The sequence below is a fragment of the Dendrobium catenatum genome, unplaced genomic scaffold (genome assembly GCF_001605985.2).
Source record: "Dendrobium catenatum unplaced genomic scaffold, ASM160598v2 fragScaff_scaffold_249, whole genome shotgun sequence".
Lineage (NCBI taxonomy): Eukaryota > Viridiplantae > Streptophyta > Magnoliopsida > Asparagales > Orchidaceae > Dendrobium > Dendrobium catenatum.
The window spans coordinates 789,980-814,301 of NW_021318711.1; the positions used below are offsets into that span (position 1 = coordinate 789,980).

The following is a 24,322-nucleotide window of genomic DNA, read 5'->3' on the forward strand; positions in this document are numbered from 1 at the left end:
TCGGTATTGCTAGAGATTTGCTCGGTATTGCTAGAAAAAACTCAGTATAACTCGGTACAACTCGGTACAACTCATTATTTGCTCAAGATTTGCTCGGTATTGCTAGGTATTGCTAGAAAAAACTTAGTACAACTCGGTACAACTCAGTATTTGCTCTGGATTTGCTCGGTATTGCTAGGGATTTGCTCGGTATTACTAGAAAAAACTCAGTACAACTCAGTACAACTCGGTACAACTCAGTATTTGCTCAGGATTTGCTCGGTATTGCTAGGGATTTGCTCGGTATTGCTAGGTATTTGCTCGGTATTGCTAGAAAAACTAGGTACAACTCGGTATTTGAAATATATCCAAAAGGTGATGGGATGTTGTTCGGCTCGTCAAGGATTTAAAAAAACGGAAGTGCGAGAACCCAAAAAATAGTGGGTCGGGTCGGCGTCTTTTCTTCCTGCTACGTGGCGCTAATACATTGGTGGCCGAACGTAGAGGAACGTACGTTCACCGGACCAAATAAAAGTTCCTATTATCCACATTTCATTGCCATTCCTAAAAAATAAATACATATATAGGAGATAAAAAGAGGTTAGAAATTTTTATTTGAAAAAAAATATTAATTGGCACCTTGGAGTAGTTCATCTCAGCGATGTAGTGTGATATAAGTTGGCCTCGTGATGCTTCTCAGCAAATGTAATTTTATCATTTTTTGAACATTTCATGTACACACACAAGTAAATTAACACATTTTCATTAAAATTAAAAATAATATACTGCACACATTTTACTTTGAATAATCTACCATTGCCTTAATTCTAAAGATCAGTCATGCTTTTAATATCACTAATTTTAGGCCTATCTTCCTTTGCAACACAGCTTATAAAATCATTAATAGGATTATTTCAAAGAGGATAAACCAATTATAAAATGCTCTCATTCAAATAACCTAAGCAGGTTTATTCAGAGAAGGATCTTTTCTGACAATCTCATCTTAGCTTCTAAAATTCTTGTGTTAAGCTTGATATTTATAATGCATTTTATACCATATCAAATTAATTTATTCTCATTAGTCTTGAATAGAAAGGCTTTTAAATGCACTTCATTTATTAGATAAAAGCATGTATATCAGATCTTCACTTCTTTATCTATTTTGTTGGTGTCTTGGAATGTATTTTTCCTTCTAGCTAAGGCATGGTTGTGCCCTATCCCCTTTTATGTATTGCTATTCCATTGATGTTCTTTCTTGCTTGTTATAGTTTGCTTCCTCTACCCAGTTGTTCCAGGGTATCATCATTAAGAACCTCAACTTCACTCACCACCTTTATAAAGCATTTTAATTTTGGAAATGGTACTTTATAAAATATTATTGGCCTAAAAAAGTTATTTCTAATTTATCTTCTTATACTGACCTAAATATAAATTATTCTAAAAGCTCTATTATTTTTTCTAAAGGCTCTTCTCATATTTTGGATATCTATAACTAGTTGTAAATTCTTGTTCTTGGGGAGTATTTCATCTATCTAGGGCTTCCCATTTCTCATAAAAGACTTTGCACCTTCCATTTATCTATTTTAACTAACAAAATTTTCTCTTTTCTCACTATAGGAAAAATCCTTATTTATAGCAGATGTTTTGGCGGATCTTCATATGTTGCTTAAAGCGGTAGTTGAACCCACAAATATTTCATTGGAATATTTCTGGCGTAATTAATGGCATATATTATGCTGGTATGTTTCTGTTATATATGGCACCGATTAATTCGTTGATGATTTTATTATACCGGTGAATATTTCATCAAAAATTACTGGCGTGTATATCGATGAATTCTTCACCAGCTTATTTAAATACAATGACTTACCGACATATATTATGTCAAAAATCTGACCGGCACAGTATCTGTAGGTAATTTTGACAGAAAGATCGCTATTTCCCATATTTGCCCTATTTCTTCTCATTTTCTCTCATTTGGTTGTATATTTATTGTCCAACTGTGACCGATGCCTTGCTGACCTCTGTCAATCATTTACCCCTGTTCTTGGCCTCCACCATGGTTCTTGGCCTCCGTAACCATTCTTGGCCTCTATTGTTAAGATAGTTGCTATTTGCATGCTTTTCATTTTTGCAACTTATAAAGTTTTGATGATTTCAAACATTATTGTTCAAATGTGTAGTTATCTCCTAAAAATTTTGGAAGAATTGTATTTGCTCTTGTGTGTACTGACATTTCAGGAAAAATGAACTCCAGACTACGAAGACATCAATTCACCCCCCTCTTGGTAGCCTTGGGACATTCACTTAGGCTTAACAACCTAATTACTAGACTCAACATCTATCATCGTTAAGGTGAGCTAATCTTTATTTGCCTGTACCGGTTCTCGTGACTCCATCTATCTCTTATAAAAATACTCAAAGCTACATTCTTTTTTCTTTAGTCATGGATGTTGTCACTAGACATTTGCAAGAGGTAGTTCCATAGTATATGATATTTGCTAATGGTATTCTTATTATTGATAAGACCAGAGAGAAAGTTGAAGGTAAACTTGAGTTATTGATGTGAACCTTAGAGTCTAAATGCTTTTATTTGAGTAGATTTAAAGATGAATATATGGAATGTAATTTTAGTAATAATAGTTTTTGTGGGGGGATATTTACTTTGGGTGATCAATTCATTAATAAGAGTATACGTTTTATATATCTCGGGTATATTGTTCAGAGTGATGTTGAAATAGATAGGGATATTATTAGTAGAATTCAAGTTGGATGGTTCAAGTGGAGGAATGCATCGGGCTTGTTGTGTGATAAAAAATTCACCTCGAACTTAAGGGAAAATTTTATAAGATGGTGGCTAGACCTGCATGCAATGCTTTATGGGGTAGAATGTTGGCCATTTAAAGAGAAGCATAATATTAAATTAAGTGTTGTAGAGATGAGGATGCTTAGGTGGATGAGTACCTTTTGTCTTAGAGATAGAATACAAAATGGATATATACATATAATGGTTGGAGCAGCTCCAATGGAAGATAAAATTAGAGAAAGTTCTCTTAGATGGTTTGGTCATATAAAACAGCAGCTTTCTGATGATCTGATGGCCTTCCAATGAAATAGATGAGGATATTAGTAGTATAATTCAAGTTGGATGGTTGAACTGGAGGATTGCATTGGACTTGTCGTTTGATAGAAAAGTGCCTCCTAAACTTAAGGGAAAATTCTATAAGATGGTGGTTAGACCTGCAATACATTATAGTGTAGAATGTTGGCCATTAAAGAGAAGCATAATATTAAATTAAGTGTTGTAGAGATGAGGAAACATTTTGATCACTAGACAACTATTAATATCGTAGTTGTTGTAAATGTTCTTATTAAATCACTATATTTTTACATAGTTTTATCGCAGATGGATATTCAAAATCAAAGAAGTTGGATGTATAATCAATTATCACAAGGACAAAAGACATTAATGAAAGTTCATTAGGGAAGTTAAGCCCTTATAAACTAGACAAAGCTAACCAAGAGGAGAGGGGGGGGGGTGGGGGGTGAATTGGTATTTTAAAAAAAACTTTCAATCTAAAACAAAATCTCAATCAAACTTAAATTCACCACAAAGAAATTTAATGTGCAAAAATTAAATGCGGAAAAAATAGTAGAAAAGAACAAAGAAATTTACAGTGGTTTTGTCAACTCGACCTACGTCCACTCCCCGGAGGCGCCCTCTGAGTATTGCACTAAACTCAGTGACTCTTCTTTTTCTCCCACACCATGGCAGAGAAACCTGTACAAAACCTCTTTTCCACCGACACCAGTGAGGCAAAGAACCCAACTCCTTTTGCTTCCTTCTGAAACAGGCAGAAAACCTTGATTGATTGCTGAAGTGGACCTCACACGAACCTCTAAGAATAAGGGATAATGATCGGAGAAGATGACTTGGATCCTTCCTTGGAGCAACCTTTGTGAAATCCATCACAAACTCCCCCTCACAAAAACATCTCTCTCTCTCTCTCTCCCTTTGTCTCCCTCTCCTCTAGGCTCTCTCAAGTCAAGAAAGTAGTAAAAGATGATCTCTTGGTTAGAACAAGAGCTCTTAAATAGAAGAGTTTTGAAATAGCTCTTAATTTAATTAAACTAACTTTATCATCTAGGACGATATAAATATCATCTTGGACGATCAATGCAAATTTTGCTCAATCAGCCCAGACGGTCTGGGATGATCAGAAGTTTGTTTTTTCATTTCATCCAGGTTGATAGGACATCATCCTGTACAATCAATGCAAATTCTTGAATGTCATCCAAAAAATTGCACTGAATGGATGTCTAGACGATAAGAAAAGTAGCTTGATCTTCCAGGCTGATCTCACAGTCATCTAAGACGATTAGTTTAAATCTGTGAAAATTGTTCAGAGCATTGCCCTAAATAGAAACTAGCCGATGTTTTGTCGTCTAGGGATAACTAACGTTTGTGAACTGATCTTCACAATCGATTCTTCGATCGTCTTGGATGATTTGTTCGAGCAATCAAACCTTAATTGCTTTCCTTAATAACCCGATTAATTTAGGCATAATTGTGTTTCATCTTCCAAGATGATGTTATAGACGATGTCCAAAAATAAATGATACCTAAATAGATCTGGCGGCTGATTCTTTCTGATTTGAGCTTATCATCCTGATCGATACAAATATCGTCCAAGACGATGCACTTAATGACGGCTCCCTTAACTAGTATGCCCTAATTAGAGAGAGAGAAAGAGAGAGAGAGAGAGAGGAATGAAAAGAGAGAGAGAGAGAGAGAGAGAGAGAGAGGAATGGAAAGTGAAAGAGGGAGGGAGAGAGAGAGAAGAATGCAAATAGAGAGATAGAGAGAGAGAGGGAGAAGCAATATAGGAATGGATAGAGAGAGAGAGAGGAATGGAGAGAGAGAGAGAGAGAGAGAAGTAATTGAGGAATGGATAGAGAAAGAGAGAGAGGGAGAGAGAGCTGAACTTTTGCATTTGCTTTTAAAAAGATGAGAAGACTAGTACAAAAGGTAAGGAAAGAGAGGGCTAACAAGCCCCTAATCTAAAGGGAGAGAGGTACTATCATCCTCAAGTATATCGAAAAATTCTTGAGGAATACATATATTTCTATCTCCTATATCCCACAAAAAAAGACTCTTCTAATGCTCTTCGAGCATAAAAATGGTCTGCCTTGTTGAATCTTCTATAAGTATTAGAAAAAATCACCTGTTGGAATGACTTCAACCAACTCCACTGCTCCCAATCTCCTAGCTGCTACTTCCAAGTTTCCCTATTTTTGAACTTTTGCATATATTCAATGATACTTGCATTGTCTCCCTCAACTATGATCCCCTTAAGGTCAAAAATCCAGTCCACAATAAGTTTATCAATATAGTGAAGGGCCATCATCTCAACATGTGTGCTATCCCAGTGCCATAGACTCCATCCCGCTTCAACAATCAGCTTGTCGTTAGCATCTCGGATCACAATTCCAACTTCTCCTGCATTTGATCATAGAAGAGCTCCATTGGCATTAATCTTTAACCAACCTATAGGGGGGGGGGGGGGGGGGGGGGGGAGACACCAAGAGAAGGTGGAGACAATCCAAAGGATTGGACAGTGCCCTGTTGCTCTAAGTGGGAAGTAAAATAGCCTCGATTGAAGTCTTCTGAAATATTTGCAGCAATGAACCTAAGCGTACTGTGATCTTTTCCTTGTTTAATTGCATTTCTATTCATCCAACTGTGGAAACCTGGCCGGCAATACAGTAGCATACTCATATCTTTGGTCTCTATATTCTTCTCTATAGCCGCCTGCAGCTCATGAAAGCTGGCAAACCGTGGGGATATAAAGCCCCAACCTTTCAGAACTTCCAGCAATTGTTTGCAACCGGTTGTAACGTGATCCTTATTTTCAACCACACAACAGCCAATATGGCAATTTAGACTTACCTCAAACCCACAATTATGCAGCCAATAATTCGTGGGAATGATGTTTATGAAGAGTCTCCATCAGAAAATGTTTTCGCGGGGCTGTAAGCCAATTTTTAAGAAAGTAAAGCTCGGGTCCACCTCCTCTTGAAATATACTGTTGTAGGCCAATGCCGAGACCGAAGAACCAAGAGGGTTCTTAAATTGCTCTAATGCATCTTCATTTGATTCATTCTAGATTTTTATCTCCCTAATTCTTTCGGCGAGTATCACTCCAAAAAAAACCAACAGCACCTGCTCGTTCCACCTGTCGTCCTGTGTAATGAGGTCCGTAACTGTTAGATCTTCCATGGCTTATAAATTACAGAACGTTGGCCACTTGGTCAGAGATCTATCCCAGATCTAGACATGGTTTAAGATATATATATTTCTTCCATTATACACCCTCCATCTCACATAGCAGCTCAAGCTGCTAGCTCCATCACACACCAGCTTCCAAATAAATGAATCACTGTGTTTTCATTCAGTAACCCACTGTCAGCTCCTGAATTTTTGCTTCAGACATTTATGAAATAGAGTTTGCAGTTTGCTGATGTATTCCCAAGCTAATCTTGCTCTTAATGGCCTCGGCCAATCCACGCTTGCATGAAAACGAAGGCCTCCCACCCTTCTTGGCCTAGCAACACTTTTCCAGGCCATATAGTGTATGCTTCTATTATTAGGATCTAAATCCCACTGAAAACTTTTACATAATTTCTCAACTTCATTTAGGACTGATTTTGGCACACTATTATGGGTCATCAAGTAGATCGATGAAGGAAGAAGGACAGCATTGATCAAGGTGACTCTACCCGCAAGGGAAAGATGCCTGATTCCCCATGAGAGGGTTTTGGCTTGAGCTAGTTGTAGCAGTGATCCAAAATCTTTTTTCACAAGCCTTCTCATGGCTAATTTGATGCCAAGGTAGTCCATCTCCTCCACCCTCTTACAACCAGCTATCTTTACAAGCCGAGCCGCAGTAAAAAAGGATGTCCTCTTGCTAAACAAAATGGCAGATTTGCCTCTATTAACTCTTTGGCTAGTCCAAGCACAATAGTCCTCAAGAATCGCTATAATCTTCCTCACGTTAGGAATAGTGGCACCTTCAAAAAGTAAAATATTATTAGCATAAAGAAGGTGGGAGACCAGAGGTCCCCCGCCGCGTATTGGAACACCCAACTCCTTGATGTTCTGATGGATATGTCAGGACAACAGCTCAGAACATAGGATAAACAAATAGGGTGAAAGAGGGCACCCTAGATGAAACCCACAGTCAACATTGATCCCCTTTGATAGCTGCCCATTTATGAGTATATAAAACTTTGGGTTGTGGACACAACTGAGGACCCAAGAGCTGAATCTTGGCGGGAGACCCATACATCTGAGAACGAGCTCCAACATCATCTAGCACATTTTATTATAGGCTTGTTCCATGTCGACCTTCAAGGAAAAATAACCCAAGGCAGATTTGGAAATTTTGATCCTATTCATCAGTTCTTGATTAAGTAAGCATTGATTAGAAATTGAGCGACCTGGTACAAAAGCAGCTTGATCTTCTGAAATAATCCTTGTCAATACCCATTTTAGCAGGTTGACTAGTTCCTTAGCAGCAATCTTGTATATTGTTTTGTAGAGGCGCCGGCTAATTAGCTTGAATTTAGAGGAATGATCTGGGCTCAATACCTTGGGCACAAGCACCACCACCGTTTCTTTCCAACTCGGGTCCATGGTTCCACAAGCAAAGAATTCAAACCAAGCCTTCAAGACTTGTTCCCCAACTATCTCCCAAAAGAATTTAAAGGAGGCGGTGACTCCATCTCTTCCAGGAGTAATGTTATGACTAAGTGAGTTCACCACGGCCCAAACCTCCTTCTTGGAAACCTCTCCATCCAGCACATCAGCAAAAGGTGTCAAGAAGTTCCTTTCAGCTTCAAGGGACGGTCAACCAACCCTAACAATATTTTATCCATGCCATTTCTTCTCAAAGAACCCATGGATGACTTCTACTATCTCGTTATGTTAAATAACCACAGTTCCACCTGCATTCTACAAGGAAGTAATCCCGTTAGCCCGTCTTCTAGCTGAGGTCAAGGAATGAAAGAAGTGGGTGTCCCATCACCCTCTTCAATCCATTTGACCTTAGCTCTTTGCATCCACCATGTCATAATTATAGCAAGAGTGCTATTTAGAAGTTGAACCTTAAATCTCAAGGCTTCAACTTGAGTTTCAGATAAGCCATTAGGCAAACATTCTAACTCATGCAGTATTTTTATCTCCTTGTCAGCTCATCCTTTAACGGGTTGAGTCCTTTGAGTTAGTTCTTACTCCAAATGAAAAGAGCTTTTAAGGCTCTATGACATTTCTTCTGAAGAGAACGAGAGTGAGTGAGAGAGAGATAGAGAGATAGCTGAATTCCTGCATTTTGCATTAAAATGAAATAAAGCTATTACAAACTATCATCAAAGTAAAGCTATACCCTATCACTCTCCTCCCTCAACAAAGACAACAATGTTGAGGGGAATTCACTATTATTCACATCAAAAAAAGTAAACTCATTCCCTAAAGCAAGGTGGGCACAAAAGTCAGCCACACGGTTGCTATTCCTGTGTGTATATTGAAAAAGAACCTGTTTAAAATCCTGAAGAAAAGTTGTATCCGGTCCTGCCACCCGATGATGGATCACATGCTGGTGATCTAAATTCTCCTCCTCATTACATCCCCACGGGCATAGAGATGTATCAGCCAAAGTTCTTCTATTCAACCAGTGAGTGGTTGGAATGGCATCCCTCAATAGTCTCCACCAAAAGAAGTGTTCCCGTGGATGCAATTTCAGTTGCTTCAACCAACTGAATTCATTAATTCCCTTCTCCTCACTATTTCTGTAAGCCATTGCCGCAACTGTCATGCTTAACCTGGAATAAATGAGCTCCGGGTTATCCTCCTGATTCTCAGTGGAGATATTAATGGCTAAGATACGTTCAGCCATAGTATTTCCAAAACAATTCTTAACCATCTCTACATTCCACTGAAACGAATTATTCAGCAAATTACAGACCTTCATATTCTCCACTTCTTCAATGTTAACAAATGTTGGCCATTTTGCAATATTACGATTCATAATCCACACATCATGCATCACATCAATTTGGCTTCCATCCACAATGTTCCACCTGAGGATCGGTCTCAACACCTTGGCACCGTCTTGGATCACCTTCCAAGTGATAGAGACTTTCTTCCCATGCTCATATTCCCATAGCTTCATGCCATACTTTGCCATCAACACCTTGTAAAGAATAGAGTCCTTATTCTGAATGAGATCCCACACCACCCGTGCACGCAAGGCCCCCTTCCACCGAGTAAGACAGTGAAAGCCAAGTCCCCCAAACTCCGTTGGTTGGCACAATTCCTTCCACCCAACATAATGCATCCCACGGCTGCTAGCATCTTTCTGCCATAGAAACCGCCTCCCCATCCTTTCAATAGCCATAAGAACTCCATTAGGAATAGAAGTATGGGTCATAGCATACATGGGAACAGATAATAATGAAGTTCTAATCAAGAGAGCCCTGCCAGCAAGTGAAAGATGTTTTCTGCCCCAGAGGTTGATCTTCTCAAATGCAATCCTCATAATTTTGGAGAAATCAGCCCCATTCAGCCTCCTCATGACAAGGGGAAGGCCAAGGTATTCCAGAGAATCTACCTTTTTATATCCCATCATTCTAGAAATCATCCCCTTCCTCCAACTTGGGCATTTTTTATTAAAAAGAATAGCAGACTTGCCACAATTAATTTTCTGTCCAGTCCAGCAACAATAGTCTCCCAAAAGATTCATAATCCGATGAGCATTACTCCGGTTGGCTTCTGCAAAAACAAGGATATCATCAGCGTACAGCAAGTGAGAAATACTTACTGTGTTCCTAGCCACCTGGACTCCAAGCTGCACTCCACGCTGTTTAAAAGATTTGGACAGAAGCTCAGAGCAAAGGATAAACAAATACGGCGACAAGGGACATCCTTGTCGCAGCCCACTCTTAGCATCAATCCACCTTGTCCTGTTCCCATTCATCAGCAAAATGAACTTTGGCTCAAAAATACACTGCATAACCCAAGTAATAAATCTCTTCTTGAAGCCCATCAAATTCATAACTTCCTGCAGTGTTTTCCATGACATACAATCGTACGCCTGCTCCATATCAATCTTCAAAGCCATAAGTCCAGATTTCTGGGTAGAGTACTTAAACTTACTCATCATTTCCTGTGCCATCAGTCCATGATTGGATATAGATCGGCCTGGAACAAAAGCCCCCTGCTCTTCACTAATGATAGTACTCAGCACAAGTTTTAGGCGGTTAATCAATACTTTAGCAACAATCTTATAAAAAGATTGACATAATCTTATCGGCCTAAACTTTGATGGCATATTAGCATTCTCCATTTTTGGAATTAACACCATGAGAGTTTCCTTCCAGCTCTGGCACATCACATTAGTGGCAAAGAAATGCAGAATAGCACTAATCACATCTTTCCTTATGATCTCCCAATAAAATTTCAAAAAGGTAGAGGTTATACCGTCTATCCCTGGCGCTCTGTTATTGCCCATACTAAACACAGCTTGACGGATTTCAGACTCAGTGATTTCAGCCTCCATACTATCACTGAACTGTTCAGGAATCATGTCATCATTGCAGAATTCAGGCCAATTAGCCAGGGAAACCTGTCTGTCTCTCCACTTCAACATGAAGAAATTCCACAATTCCTCCTGAATGAGGTTCGGATCAACAATCCTCTCCCCATTGGAATTTACAACTTCAATGATACGATTACCTCGCCTCCGAGCAGATGCAAAGGAATGGAAAAAGTGCTAGTTCGTATCACCTTCATCAATCCATCTGGCTTTCGCTCTCTGCTTCCACCAGGTTGCAAGTCGAGCTAGAGTAGTATTCAACTCAATTGCCTTCAATCTGAGTTCCTGTTCCTGCTCCTCATTCAGTCCATTAGGAGAACAATCCACCAGTTGAAGCTCTTCAATACGGCTTTCCAGAGAAGTTTTCAGCTCATTAAGCTCCTTCAGTCGGTTACGACTCCAAAAGAACAAGGCCTTCATAGTTTTGCTGCACTTGCAATTCACCACCTCATCAGGCATTCCAAAATCCTCCCTGTTCCAATTCTTCCAAACAAGCCTCCAAGTGACAGGGTAAGTCATCCATATATCTTCAAACCGTATCCATCTGTTCCCAGGTCTCAGTTTCTCAGCAAAAAGGTTCACCATCAACGGACAATGGTCTGAAGTCAGCCGAACCAAATGTTTAACAACTGCAACCGGTGCCTGTCTCAATCCTTCAGAATTCATTAGAATTCTATCAAGCCTCACCCAAATCTTGCTTAGCCCAGATTTATTATTAGACCATGTATATTTGGGACCCAAAAATCCCAAATCAAAAAGATTATTTATGAAAGCGATGACCTGAGTTTGTTGTCCACATGAGTAAAGGAGGTGGAGAGTAGGTTTTAGATTTCCTGCGAAGAAAAGACAACGGGCTGGGGTAGTCGATGGAACCTTGGCGAACTCCCTTCGGCTTCTTTTAACTTGGTTTCACGAGAGCGACTAAGAGAGAGGGTTCTCGTCTGGGCTTCTTCCGAATTGAGAGAAGACCGAATGTGTGAGAGAGAACGAAGCAGAGAATATGAATCGAAGCTTGTATGGGCTGTTCATGCGCATGAGTTAGTATATGGGGCGGTGGGATTTTTAGAACTGAGGGGATGATGTGTGGGCTGTTCATGCGAATGAGTTAGTGGGAAGTTTTTTTATTTTGCATGAGTGGGGGAGCAGTTTCAAGAGATGAGGTTTTGTTTTTTGCTGGCCTGAGAGGAGAGTGGGTGGTTATGGGTTGAGGGAGAGGGAGAGTGGGTGGTTATGGGTTGTTGCTGAACCCTTTAACCGTGGACCGTTCGTTGGACATTTGAAGGCCTTAATGATTTTGGAATTCGGTGATCTTGGATTCATCGGATTTGTCTCGTCGAGCCATTCGATTCGAGTATAAGCTCCTCAAAATCGGAGACCGTGTAACTCAAATAGCGGTTTGAACCTTCCAATAGTGCTTTGAGCCCTTGATTCGGACTCATTTGGGCTCGGATTGGGTTGATCTTGGTGTTATTGGATTTGTATTCCTGAGACGCTTAGTTCGACTGTAAGTTTGCTGAAATCGGAGTTTGGATGGTCTCCGAATTAAATTTTGAAGTTTCCAAACTTCATTTTGCATCGAGATTCATGCCCGATTAAGATAATTTTTGACGACGTATCAATTATTATTATATATATACTTGTGACGAGTTAAAACGGGTTAATCGGAGCCATTGAAATTGAATTCAATTTGAGTTAATTTGATTTGATTGGTGAGTTGTTTTAAGCCCATTGATATATCAAGTTGATCAAAATCGAATTAGATTATATTAAGTTGAGTCGATTGACATCGACGAATCATAAAGCGGGCTTGATTTGAATTCATTTAGAGTTGAATTGAAATTGGATTTAATTGATTTTGATTCGAATTGAGTGATAGGTTCGAGTCAATGCTACGTTAGTGGGCGTCCACCTAAGGGAAATCCTATTGGATGACGTCTATGCTAGGTTACGGAAACCTAGGAGCTAGATAATGATTATGGGGAAATCAACCTCAAATAATGAGGTCAACAATATGGTGAGAGTTAATGTAGGTTGACCTTCAAAATTATCAATATTATACTGATGAGAATGAAGCTTCACATTGATCTTCTCAAGACATGTGAAGATCCTCAAGCAGGGTTATTATGTCCACATAATTATATTTGTTCATTAGAACATTTATATTATAAGTGGGAGGAACCTCTATTCCTTCCATGATGATGAGAGAATCTTAATATGTGTAGTATATTACCTCAAGTTCCGAGTCATCAAATATAATTTGAGCATTTATTATGTTTATTTTAAAACTAGAGAAATTATAAATAATAGTTATTATTTCATAATAGTTTTCATAACACTATTGACTTCATTATGAGCTCTTATGATTCCCTCCATCTTGAGGGTGGATATTGTCAAACTAGTCTTGGATGTACAAGCTCAGAATATATATGAAGAATAATGTGTTCCAATTCTTCATTCTGGTGAAATATTTTTCTAATGAAAGTCCTTCAAAATGATAAAAATGATATTATGTTGATTAACCTTCATCATTCGAGTTATTAACATCTTTAATCACTTGAGCTATCGATATTATGGATGTTGATTAAAATATTTTTATGAATGTATTCAACGAGTGTAATTAAGAAGTTGATGTTGATGTTGACAATACTGAGGTGAGCGAGCAAGGTGATATCAACCCTTGGTTGCTTTTATTTTCTCTATTGGGGATGTCAAGTAGTCTCTTGATATTGGTTCTTTCCTGTGTAGTCAAGTTGTCGAAATTTCTTACAGTAGAAGATGATAGCCTAATATATGAAAATTTGTATGTATATTCATTCAAACATATTACCTTCCACTACAAGAAAAATACCAATTTCATTTGGCCATTTACCACCAAAAAATGTCCAAAATCTACCATAAAAATAGCTTTCGAGCAGATTTTGTTTTTCCTAGTGAAACGTGCATCAGAAAGTATCCTTCAATAGAAACTTTCTACTGGAAAAATTTCCAATGGTGTTCCAGTGGATTTTTTACATAGCCAAAGTAGAAAAATGCCGTATTTTGAGCCAAATTACCAACGAATATTCAATTGGTAATTTCAACAAATTTTTTCTCTAAAATTTGCAATGGTGTTATCCATTATAATTTCAATAGTAATATCAGCTCAATTAATAGGAGAGTAGATCGATAAAGAACACTTACCAAACATCATTGAAAGGAATGTAGATAGGATGAATGACTTTTGAGAGGAGGTTGGACCGAGCAAAATCGTCGGGGAATGGCCGATTGGAAGCAATTTGATCGAGCAGTGAATGGGAGAGGGTTTTCGCATGAGAAAGGATATGGGAGAGAAAACTGACCTAATTAGATGAAGTAGGGGAAAAAACATTGATGTAGGGCCCTCTCCAATGGTATATTGCAAAAAAAATTTTGTCATAACTTTACCGAAAAAAATTCCACCAGCAAATGCCTCAGGTATTAAGTAAGAGGACTGTATTCTAGTGGCAATCTGTGGAAACCTAGTTCTTGAGGTTTCAGAGATCTTCTTGATGGAAAGGGAAAGAACGCAGAGCAAAGCAGAAGTGATAAGAAATATATTTTCTATTATGTTGTTTAATGAATACAGCATCAGTCCTATATATAGAGCTGGATAGGCTGTCCGCCTATAAGTAAATTACAATACAGCCATAATGAAAAGAATACAATATTATTTGCATATATATCCCTAACATTTCCTTCAAACTAATGGGTCTTGTGTGACACTTAGTTTGTCTCTAAGAGTGTGAAATCGAGGTGTTGAAAGCGGTTTAGTTAGGATATCTGCAGTTTGATCGACTGTACTGAGTGGAAGCAATCGAATGTTATTGCTTGTGATTTGTTCCCGTAGAAATCTTTGATCAATCTCGATATGTTTAGTACGTGCATGAAGCACCGGGTTGTTGGCAAGAGCGATTGCAGAAGTGTTATCACAGAATAAATTGGTCGGTTGATTGGGCGGAATTCCAAAATCAACGAGTATTCTTTTTAGCCATATAATGTCTGCCGTTAAGGCAGCCAGTGAGCGATATTCAGATTCAGTCGAAGATCGAGCTACGGTGTGCTGCTTCTTTACTGTCCAAGAAATAAGATTGTTGCCTAAGAACGAACAGTAGCCAGATGTAGATTTTCTTGAAATAGGATCGCCCGCCCAGTCGACGTCTGAAAAGGAATGTAGAACAAGATTAGTCTTTGTAATAGTCTCCGTAATTAACCGTACCTTTGAGATATCGTAGAAGTAGCTTTAGAAGGTAGACATGTTGCGGAAGTGGATCATACATGTGCTGGGAAAGCAGGTTAACACTGAACGCAATGTCTGGACGAGTGAGCGTTAAATATTGTAATGCTCCTGTGAGTCTTCTGTAGGTTGCTGGATCGGTGAGCTCAGTATTATCGGAAATGACCAGCGGTAATTTGGTAGCTGTGGGATTTGATAAAGGATTGCAATGCAGCATATTGCCTTGTTTTAGAATAGATACAGTATATGGAGCTTGAGATAGAAAATATCTTGATGGTGCCTTTTTAATTTGGATACCGAGAAACGCATTTGCTTCGCCCAAGTGTTTCATCATGAATTTATTACTTAACTTGGCCAGAAGCTGCGTGATAGCGTTTTGATTGTTACCTGTTATTAGGATGTCATCTACGTAGACAAGAAGAAATATGTGAATGCCATCTCGCCTAAACAGAAGAAGTGATTGATCAGATTTACTATGTTCAAACCCGATGGACAGCAGGTACGTGGTGAAAGTGGTATACCACTGTCTTGGGGCTTGACGAAGACCGTAAAGAGCTTTGTGTAACCAACAAACATGGTTGGGGTGAGTAGAGTCCTCGAATCCTTTCGGTTGAGTCATAAAGATTGTTTCTTGGAGGTCGCCATGCAGGAATGCGTTCGCCACGTCGAGTTGTTGTAATGACCACGAATGATACAATGCTACGCTCAGGAGAATTTGAATGGTGGTCAATTTGGCGACCAGACTGAATGTCTCTTTATAGTCAATGCCTTGTTCCTGATGATTTCCAAGAGCCACGAGTCTTGCTTTGTATCTAGCGATAGATCCGTCCGAGTGATATTTTGTACGAAATGTCCATTTGCACCCTAGTGTAGACACGTTGGGTGGTGGTTCTACCAAAGTCCAGGTGCCTTGTTTTTGCAGGGCTAGGAACTCATATGCCATGGCCTGGCGCCAATGTAGATGCTTGACTGCAGTTGTGTAGGAAGTAGGGTCCTGTTACTGCTGAGACAAGGTGTTTATATGAAGTAAATTTAGGCGTACCTGTGGTTTAAGGGATCCAGTCTTCTGCCGCGTGATCATAGGATGGCTTGATAATTGAGGTGAGATGGAAGGTACACTGTCGTTACCTAGAACCATGGGTACATCTCCAGGTGAGATGGTAGAGAGTTCGGTGTGCTCCTATTCGACCAAATGCCTGGCATCAGTGTGAATTGTCGCATTCTCAGAATTCGGAATTTGAGTAGAACCAATTGTTGAGGTTTGTATAAGTAGCAAGGGTTGATTGAAATCATTAATCGGAGCCTGATTAGAGGATTTGTTTCCTGCAGAAAATGGAAAAATGTGTTCATCGAACATAACATGTCGTGACATGAAAAGTTTATTTGAGGAACTGTCCAAACACTTATAGCCTTTATAGGTTTCGGAGTAACCGAGAAATACGCATGACCGAGCACGAGGTTGAAGTTTATGTCGGAGACTGGGAGGAATGAGCGGGTAGCATGCGCAGCCGAATGTTTGCATATTTTGATACTCCGATTTACTATGGTAAATGAGTTCGAAAGGGGACTTGTTCTTGGTAGTAGATGATGGCGTTCTGTTTATTAGATAAACTGCTGTAAGAATGGCGTCAGGCCAGTATGTGGGAGGAACGGATGCGGTGAATAGAAGGGAGCGAGTAGTTTCAAGAATATGCCGGTGCTTCCGCTCGGCTAACCCATTCTGTTTAGGTGTGTATGGACAAGAAATTTGATGAGCTATACCGTTGGCGGTTAGAAACTGAGTAAAAACATGATTCATGTATTCCGTTCCACCATCGGAGCGGAGGCATTTAATTTGATGCGACGTAAGTTTTTCAATGTAATTTTTAAAGTTAATGAATATAGATGTTACTTCATTTTTATGTTTCATAGGATAGAGCCATGTAAACCGTGTGCAATCGTCAATAAAAAGAACATAAAACCTGTACCCTTGAAAGGATTCAACTGGAGCGGGACCCCAGACGTCGGAGTGGACAACCTCGAGCGGTATGTGTCTCCGATTTTCAGAGGATTCGAAGGGCAATTTATGCCCCTTAGCCAGAATACAAGAACTACAGGAGAATTCATTAGAATCTATATTGAGACAGGGATTACATTTAGAAACAAGATTAAGAATCTTAAAATGTGGATGTCCTAAGCGATTATGCCAAGACGTCATCGGCTTCTTGATAGCCATTAAAGCGGATGTAGTAGACTTCGCAGGATGCAGCCGGATCGGATAGAGTCTTTCATGGCATGGTCCGCGGAGTAGTATTTGTTGTGTCTGAATATCCTTAAAAACAAAACCGTTAGGCTAAAAAACAATACAAATATTATTGTCCCTAGTTAATTTTGAAATAGAAAGCAGGTTATACTTAAGTTCCGGAATATGCAAGATCTTTGCAAGATTGAGCTTACGGTGAGTGGTATTCAACAAACCTGACCCGAAATGAGCTATCGACATAGAACGCCCGTCTCCTAGCGTTACAGTGTCTGAACCGTGGTATGGATCGATAACTGAAAGATTATCCAGTGAATTGGTGAGATGAGATGATGCGCTGGAGTCAAGAAACCAATTTGAAGTAGGTCATTCTTGTGTGGCTGCCAGAGCAGTGTTTCTTGATCGTGGCACATAGCTCTCGTTTAGACGATGCCAACAGTTAGCTTCGGAGTGTCCCCGCTTGTGGCATATCTGACATGTAGTTGTAGAGTCAGCTGTTGATATCACGGTAGTCGGGTTGTTGTTGTTAGATCGGCCACGCTGCCTACGTCCACGACCTCGCTGCATGTATAAGGCGATATTTGGATCTGCAGGTGGCAGATTCCGTGCAGCGTCGGCCGAGATGTTTACTTCTTCGCTGAGTAGCAGTGGGTAAAGATCGTCCAGGCTTATCGGGGTGATCATGGTGCGTATTGCAGTCTTGAATGCTTGATAAGATGGTGGTAGACCATTCAAGATATAGAGGATTATATCTTCGGTGTCTACCACCGAGCCAGCTGCAGCAATCTGATCAACCAAGGCCTTGATGTCGGTAAGGTACTGAGTCATGGTAGAGGTTTTCATGGAGATATTATGAAGCTCATTCTTGAGCTGTATGACCTTGGACTGATTTGTAGATTGAAAACGATTTTCAAGAGCAGTCCAGATTTTGGAGGTGGAATCAAGATTAATGATGTAAGGTAAGATGGACGGAGAGATGGTCGAACACATGGCGGCGGCAAGATTCTGATCTGTTAAAAGTCATTGTGTGTATTTGGGATTAGTGGTTAGAGTAAGATTAGAGCGCCGGATGTGTTTTTCCGGGGGAGGAAAGATGGGTTCAAGAAATTTATCAAACCCGTTTGCGCGAAAGAGTTTGACGACCTGAGATCACCATAGCATGTAGTTCTCTGTTGAGAGTTGAACAGGAACAATATTCTTCAGATTTCCGATCACAAACTTCAGGGATGAGGAGATGGTTCTTCCTTCTTCGGCTTGATCGGCTTCGGTAGTTTCTTCGATTTGCGAAGCTGCCGAGTTTTCCATTTTGCCGATCCTCCCTTCACACCTGCTCTGATACCATGTGGAAACCTGGTTCTTGAGGTTTCAGAGATCTTCTTGATGGAAAGTAAAACAACGCAGAGCAAAGCAGAAGTGATAAGAAATATATTTTCTATTATGTTGTTTAATGTTTACAGCATCAGTCCTATATATAGAGCTGGATAGGCTGTCCGCCTATAAGTAAATTACAATACAACCATAATGAAAAGAATACAATATTATTTGTATATATATCCCTAACACAATCCCACAGGTAAAAGTGTGGTAGACATTCTGCTCGAAATGACCGGTGTTAATGTAAAACAGGCATCATTTGATAACAAACTTTTTTTTTTTTTGATAAAATTATGGTGGAAATTCCATCGAAAAACACCGTGAAGATTTTGATCGTTACATGTGCAGGTCATCCCACTACTACTTTCGATGAGTTATGGTCTTTTGAAAATTCCGCTCAAAATAAATGTCTTTCTTATATTACTTTCTAGCAACCTAAATGTTCTTTTAACCGTGTTCTGGCAAATATTAAATGATTCATATGCTTTCTAAATGGAAATGAAAATTACGAATGATTCTAAGTTTATCACAATATAAATTTGAAGGTTTTTTTAAAGAAAAATACAGGGAAAAGAACTCCAGCTCATAATTACAAGTCTAGATTGATAGAGAACATGTTAGAATAGAGAAAAGACCAATAAAAGCATTCAGGATTAATCTGAAGTAATCTAAGAAGAAATCGAGCCATCAGCTGTCTCATGCTTATCCAATTCGAATCCAGCAAAAGTTATTTTAAGCCTCTTAGAAGATGATATTGTCCTGGGAAAAAAATAACCATTGCAACCATCGTTTAATGCATCTTTAATTAGAATTAGTATCTATATATCTTCGACTTCATCTCCAGCCATATGATAATTTTGTCAATGTCATTGTTAGCTTGTTCTTCACTTTCCTCTGCCTCCAATAATTGTAGCTTCTATAAACTCAGATACTCATTAGATTTATGCCCATATTGGAAACATTCAAACATTTGAGTGTATTGCGCCTAATTGATTTGTACTTTAAGTTTTGGGTTCAATTTATTATCCTAATCAATCATAGTTGAGATGGTTGGGTGATTTTTATTCTGGCATAGCTGCTGGCCATTTAGTTAATGGTTTTTAGATTTATTACATTCCACAGCTAATTTAGTGAACTAGCAATGAGTTGAGAACAATTTTTAATGCCAGCTGAGTTGCATTTTTGCTTACAATGTAAAATTAATAACATGAGATAAAGACCAAACCAAGCTCAATTCCAATTTGTTGTATAAGATGTCATTTAATCCCCCAATATATCATGCAACAATTTGAATATGGGATTCATAGAGATAGTTCCATGCACTCAACATGTCGAATTCTTCTGTATATTCGCCTACAAAATGAGCCCTTTGCACACAATTTTAATATTTCAAGTAAAGTATTTGTTCAAAATTAGTGGGACAAAAATGAGCCCTCAAAAGCTATTTCATCTTCTACCAACTCCAAATCCGCTATTTCCCTTCTATGTGTCTCATATGCCAATTGGTGCCCACTAAGCACTAGAACTTTCTCTAAATTCTCTAAACCTACAAGCAACATACTTCACTTGTTTGTCTAGTTCAACCTCCATGTACTCAAGGAAGGTCACAACAACAGGTTCCTAGTCCTAGTAGTCTTCAATGAGCATACGTCCATCGAAGAACAAAATCAATGCCATGATATCTTAACGCTACTCCAAATCAATATCATAGAGAGCTTGTTGGTGATATAGAGTTTCTATTAGATAGTGGCAGAGTTCTAATTTGTTTAATCAGACACAAAAATTAATTATTTTAAAAATTTTATCAATATTTATTCAATAGCTATTTACAATTTTATATTCTAAAACTTTTTGGGGTTCATAAAATAAAATTTTTATTTAAATTTTTTTTTTGCGAAAGTACTATTTATATAATTGAAATGTTATGATGATATATAAAACCTTAAAAATTATTTCAAGTGAGAGAATTAGTTCGCTTGTTCCCCCTTAATTCGCCCTTTTATTTTACTATAAAAGCATAATGTGTTTGTAACATATCAAAATATATCACTGATCAAATGAATTGCAAAATTTCATTAAGAAACTTTTGAAAGGACTTGAATGTCAACGGCTTTTGTCCTATTCACTGAAACCTGAGCAGGAAATTAGAACTTTTTTTTTATTATGGGAGCTTGTTAGTGATATAGAGTTTCTCTTTGATAGTGGCAGAGTTCTAATTTGTTTAATCAGACATAAAATTAATTATTTTAAAAAATTTATCAATATTTATTCAATAGCTATTTAGAATTTTATATTCTAAAATTTTTTGGGGTTCATAAAATAGAATTTTTATTTAAATTAATTTTTTTAGCAAAAGTACTATTTATATAATTGAAATTTTTTGATGATATATAAAACCTTAAAAATTATTTCAAGTGAGAGCATTAGTTTGTTCATTCCCCCTTAATTCGCCCTTTTATTTTACTATAAAAGCATAATGTGTTTGGAACATATCAAAATATATCACTGATCAAATGAAGTGCAAAATTTCATTAAGAAACTTTTGAAAGGGCTTGAATGTCAACGGCTTTTGCCTTACTCATTGAAACCTGAGCTGGAAATTAGAACTTTCTTTTATTATGGGTGAACATAGGTTTGAGAATTGTATAATAATTTTGGATGAACATACATATACATGATGCATGCAGATAGCGTCAGAGTCAAAATATTTTCATGTGAGTGCATAATATTTAGGGAAAAATCTTTAAGATTACAAAAAATGTAAATCGCATAATTGATCATTACACAACTCTCATTGATCTGTTGGTCGGGAGCTTTGGCTATCAACCAGAGGTCTTGTGTTTTAAGGTTGCGTAAGTGATCTGTATATGAGTTTTCCTAAATGTCCTAATATTTAAGAAATATGGGATTGGTTGCATCAAAGCTTTAGGTGTTAAGTTATACAGCCTAATGGACTGGCAAAACTCACAAGCCTTAAATGCTTCCATTTACAGAGCATAGTAAAATTTGGAAATATAAGCCAGAATGAGAACCAAAAGGTTAACCTGAAGAAAAGTATGTTATGATTTTACTTTGTAAGAGTATGATACTGAAAAAAAAAAATCATCACACAAGCAGTCTTCATTCTTTTTAAGTATAAGCTCTTCTGGAAAGAAAGTTGACATTTTACCTGTGATAATCAAAATTCTAACCTCCAACAGTTAATGTCATCATTCCTCCTTTACTATAAAAAAATTAAGCACATATTAATGGTTTTCATCAAGTCATATATAGTTGCCTACATTTGATATTTAATTATTTCATAAAATATGGATACAATTAAACTTTTTTCATGACTACATTTATTGTCCCACACACCTCGATTTTATAACCAACATGACAAAACCTATTCATTCTAGCTACATCAATACAAAGCATTCAACCCAATCAACTCGATCGATCCATCACTAGCTACAACCATTACTCCTAAAGCCAATTCTTAAGTTCCCCACGTCATAGACTATATTGAACGTACGTTGATGCATATTACCAATAATTGCAACCATAACCTCATGATTTGTTTTAGCGAAGGCTAAGCACGCTTGAGATAACTTGGTCATATAAAGTATCCCTGAGCCGTCTAAGTAAGTCGTCACTTCTCCTTCATAGATAAACACAATCTCTGGCGCGTCAACCTCCGGCTGGCCAGTGAGGTCATAACATGTGTCGAGATTTAATAGTGGCGGTGCCATCGGGTACTTAATCATTTCCTTTCTGAAAATGGAGCGAAGGGCGTAATAGGTTTTGGGTGGAAGGTAGGTTATCGATGCTCCAGAGTCCAACATAGTTTCAATAGGTGAAAAGGAGAGCCTTCTACCTCCAATAGAAATGGCAATGAGCTTGACAAAGTATGATGATGGCATACTTGGGTTGGTTAGCATTGGTGTATACTTCACATCAGGGACAGTGCTACCTAGTTCGAGATATCCAATTTTATTAGACCCTGATGGTAGACAATATGAGAATACATTATCATATAATTGAGCTGTTTGGGAAATAATTGAAACAGCCCCCCGGCCAAGGCCTAATAACCCATCTGCTTGTCCAAAATATCCAGTGTTGTTATGTCCACAGCCAAAGTGGAAGTTGTGTATAATATCAGAGGAGAATGTCAAGGTGTCTTGAATAAAGGAGCCATTAGTACTAGAATGGTCTTCATATTCTTCCTCATAGAGACAAGTGGAGGTAGAGGAGCAACCAAATCGATTGAGTTGGGTACAGTAGTTAGAGTTGCATGAGATGTCGGTGAAGGTAGAGGACTGGGTCGGGTCATAAAGTGGGTTTTTTTGGGTGTAACAATTAACACAGGGGACACATTGGGTCCAAGTAAGATCGCTACCTGTGTCAAACATAACTGAGAAGGACTTGGTAGGGGTGCCTAGGCCTATGTTGACAATATAATTGCTGGTACCAAGAGCAAGACCAATGCTTGTCGGAACTCTTGCAAAAAGAGAGCCGCCAATAGGGTTGAGGCAGACGTTGGTGTTGTCGACCCGGCATTGGATGTAGTCAACGTGGGCTTGGTCCCGACGGAGGAGCTCCACATGTGACGGCTTTTCCTGGCGCCCCCGGGATGTGCATAGGCCATGCCAATGGACAACATTGAACCTTGAAGGGCTCGTGCCTGTCACAATTAGAATAACTAATTAATGTATATAATGATTTTTTTTTCTTTTGCATCACGTTTAAGTTTTTGATATCTAAGTTACATATTGAATGTTGTGTAGTGACATATTGACAATACAAATTTTAGATATCCAATGTCAACAGATCTTGATAACAAAATTAAAGAACATGCCTTTTGTACCCATGCTTGTATGTTCAGCATTACAATGCTAACATTTCATAAATAATAATAATAATAATAATAATAATAATAATAAACATGTGATACCACAAAAGCTTGTCACAACCCAACCCAATCAGGATAGGTCCCATCGTATTGAACTATGATAGAAAAATCACATGATCTAATTCAGGAATGTTTTAGATTCACTTGCAATATTCATTTTAAATTAACTACATAGCTACTAAAATATCCAACTACTAAAAATAATCTCATTCAAAAGATTTTTTTATATTTTATCAAAATATATTTATACTATAGTACATGGCTACATGCAAAAACTATTGAACTGAATAATAAACTAGTCATTACTATACAAAAATCAAAATATGAAAATAACTATAAACTTTTATTAGATCCTGAATTGCTAATCAACAGTCTATTATTATTCTAATTAATTTATAAAAAAAATAGTCTCTAATAGGGTATTAAGAAATTATTTAAATTTCTCACAAACTTTTATCAGGCAAGGAGCAGGAGTTGCTCGGCAACAGTGAGTTGACATCAATGACATGGTGTTCTCTGGCAAGCTCTCGCGCTGATACTAGAGAATTTTTCTCTATTAGGAGCAAAAAGAAGAAGAGATTGAGAAGACTATAACAGGAGAGTAGAGAAGAAGTCGCCATGAGAATGGAACTTTGAAGCTCTGCTTAGGATAATTTGGAGGAGTAAGCCAAGTGGGGGTGGTGTTTTATAGGCGACAAATTATTGCACATAATGGGGTTATTAGAAATATAGTTTAGAATATAAGTCATTGTTTTAATGGAAGATTAGGTGGCAGAAGAAGAGATGAAATAAGGGTTTTTACCTATGAAGAACGAAACAAATTTCTATGTCTTGGGCTTGTTCTTATATTACCCAATTACTGATTTTTTTCCCTTTAAGTTTTACTTTGATATGAAGTTATAAATTAATTGCATTCCTTTCAATCCAAATTTTTT

The 24,322-nt window shown here is 38.1% G+C and overlaps 2 protein-coding genes across 2 annotated transcripts; both read right to left on the reverse strand.

Moving 5' to 3' along the window:
• Nucleotides 1-17,488: 17,488 nt before the first annotated feature.
• Nucleotides 17,489-18,112, reverse strand: LOC110116412. The gene has a single exon (XM_020849958.1). It carries the CDS (start codon nt 18,110-18,112, stop codon nt 17,489-17,491), a length of 624 nt encoding a protein of 207 aa, XP_020705617.1.
• Nucleotides 18,113-21,942: 3,830 nt separating this feature from the next.
• On the reverse strand, nt 21,943-23,346 carry LOC110116413 (aspartyl protease family protein At5g10770-like). Its single transcript, XM_020849959.1, has 2 exons — nt 23,334-23,346; nt 21,943-23,159 (listed from the first exon to the last, which is right to left on the reverse strand). The coding sequence occupies exons 1-2, from the start codon at nt 23,344-23,346 to the stop codon at nt 21,943-21,945; spliced, it is 1,230 nt and encodes a 409-aa protein (XP_020705618.1).
• Between the last annotated feature and the right edge of the window lie 976 nt (nt 23,347-24,322).

What these genes read in the sequence shown, in the direction of transcription:
- LOC110116412 (XM_020849958.1), bottom strand. Translation starts at nt 18,112, where the DNA reads ATGTGTTCGACCATCTCTCCGTCCATCTTACCTTACATCATTAATCTT.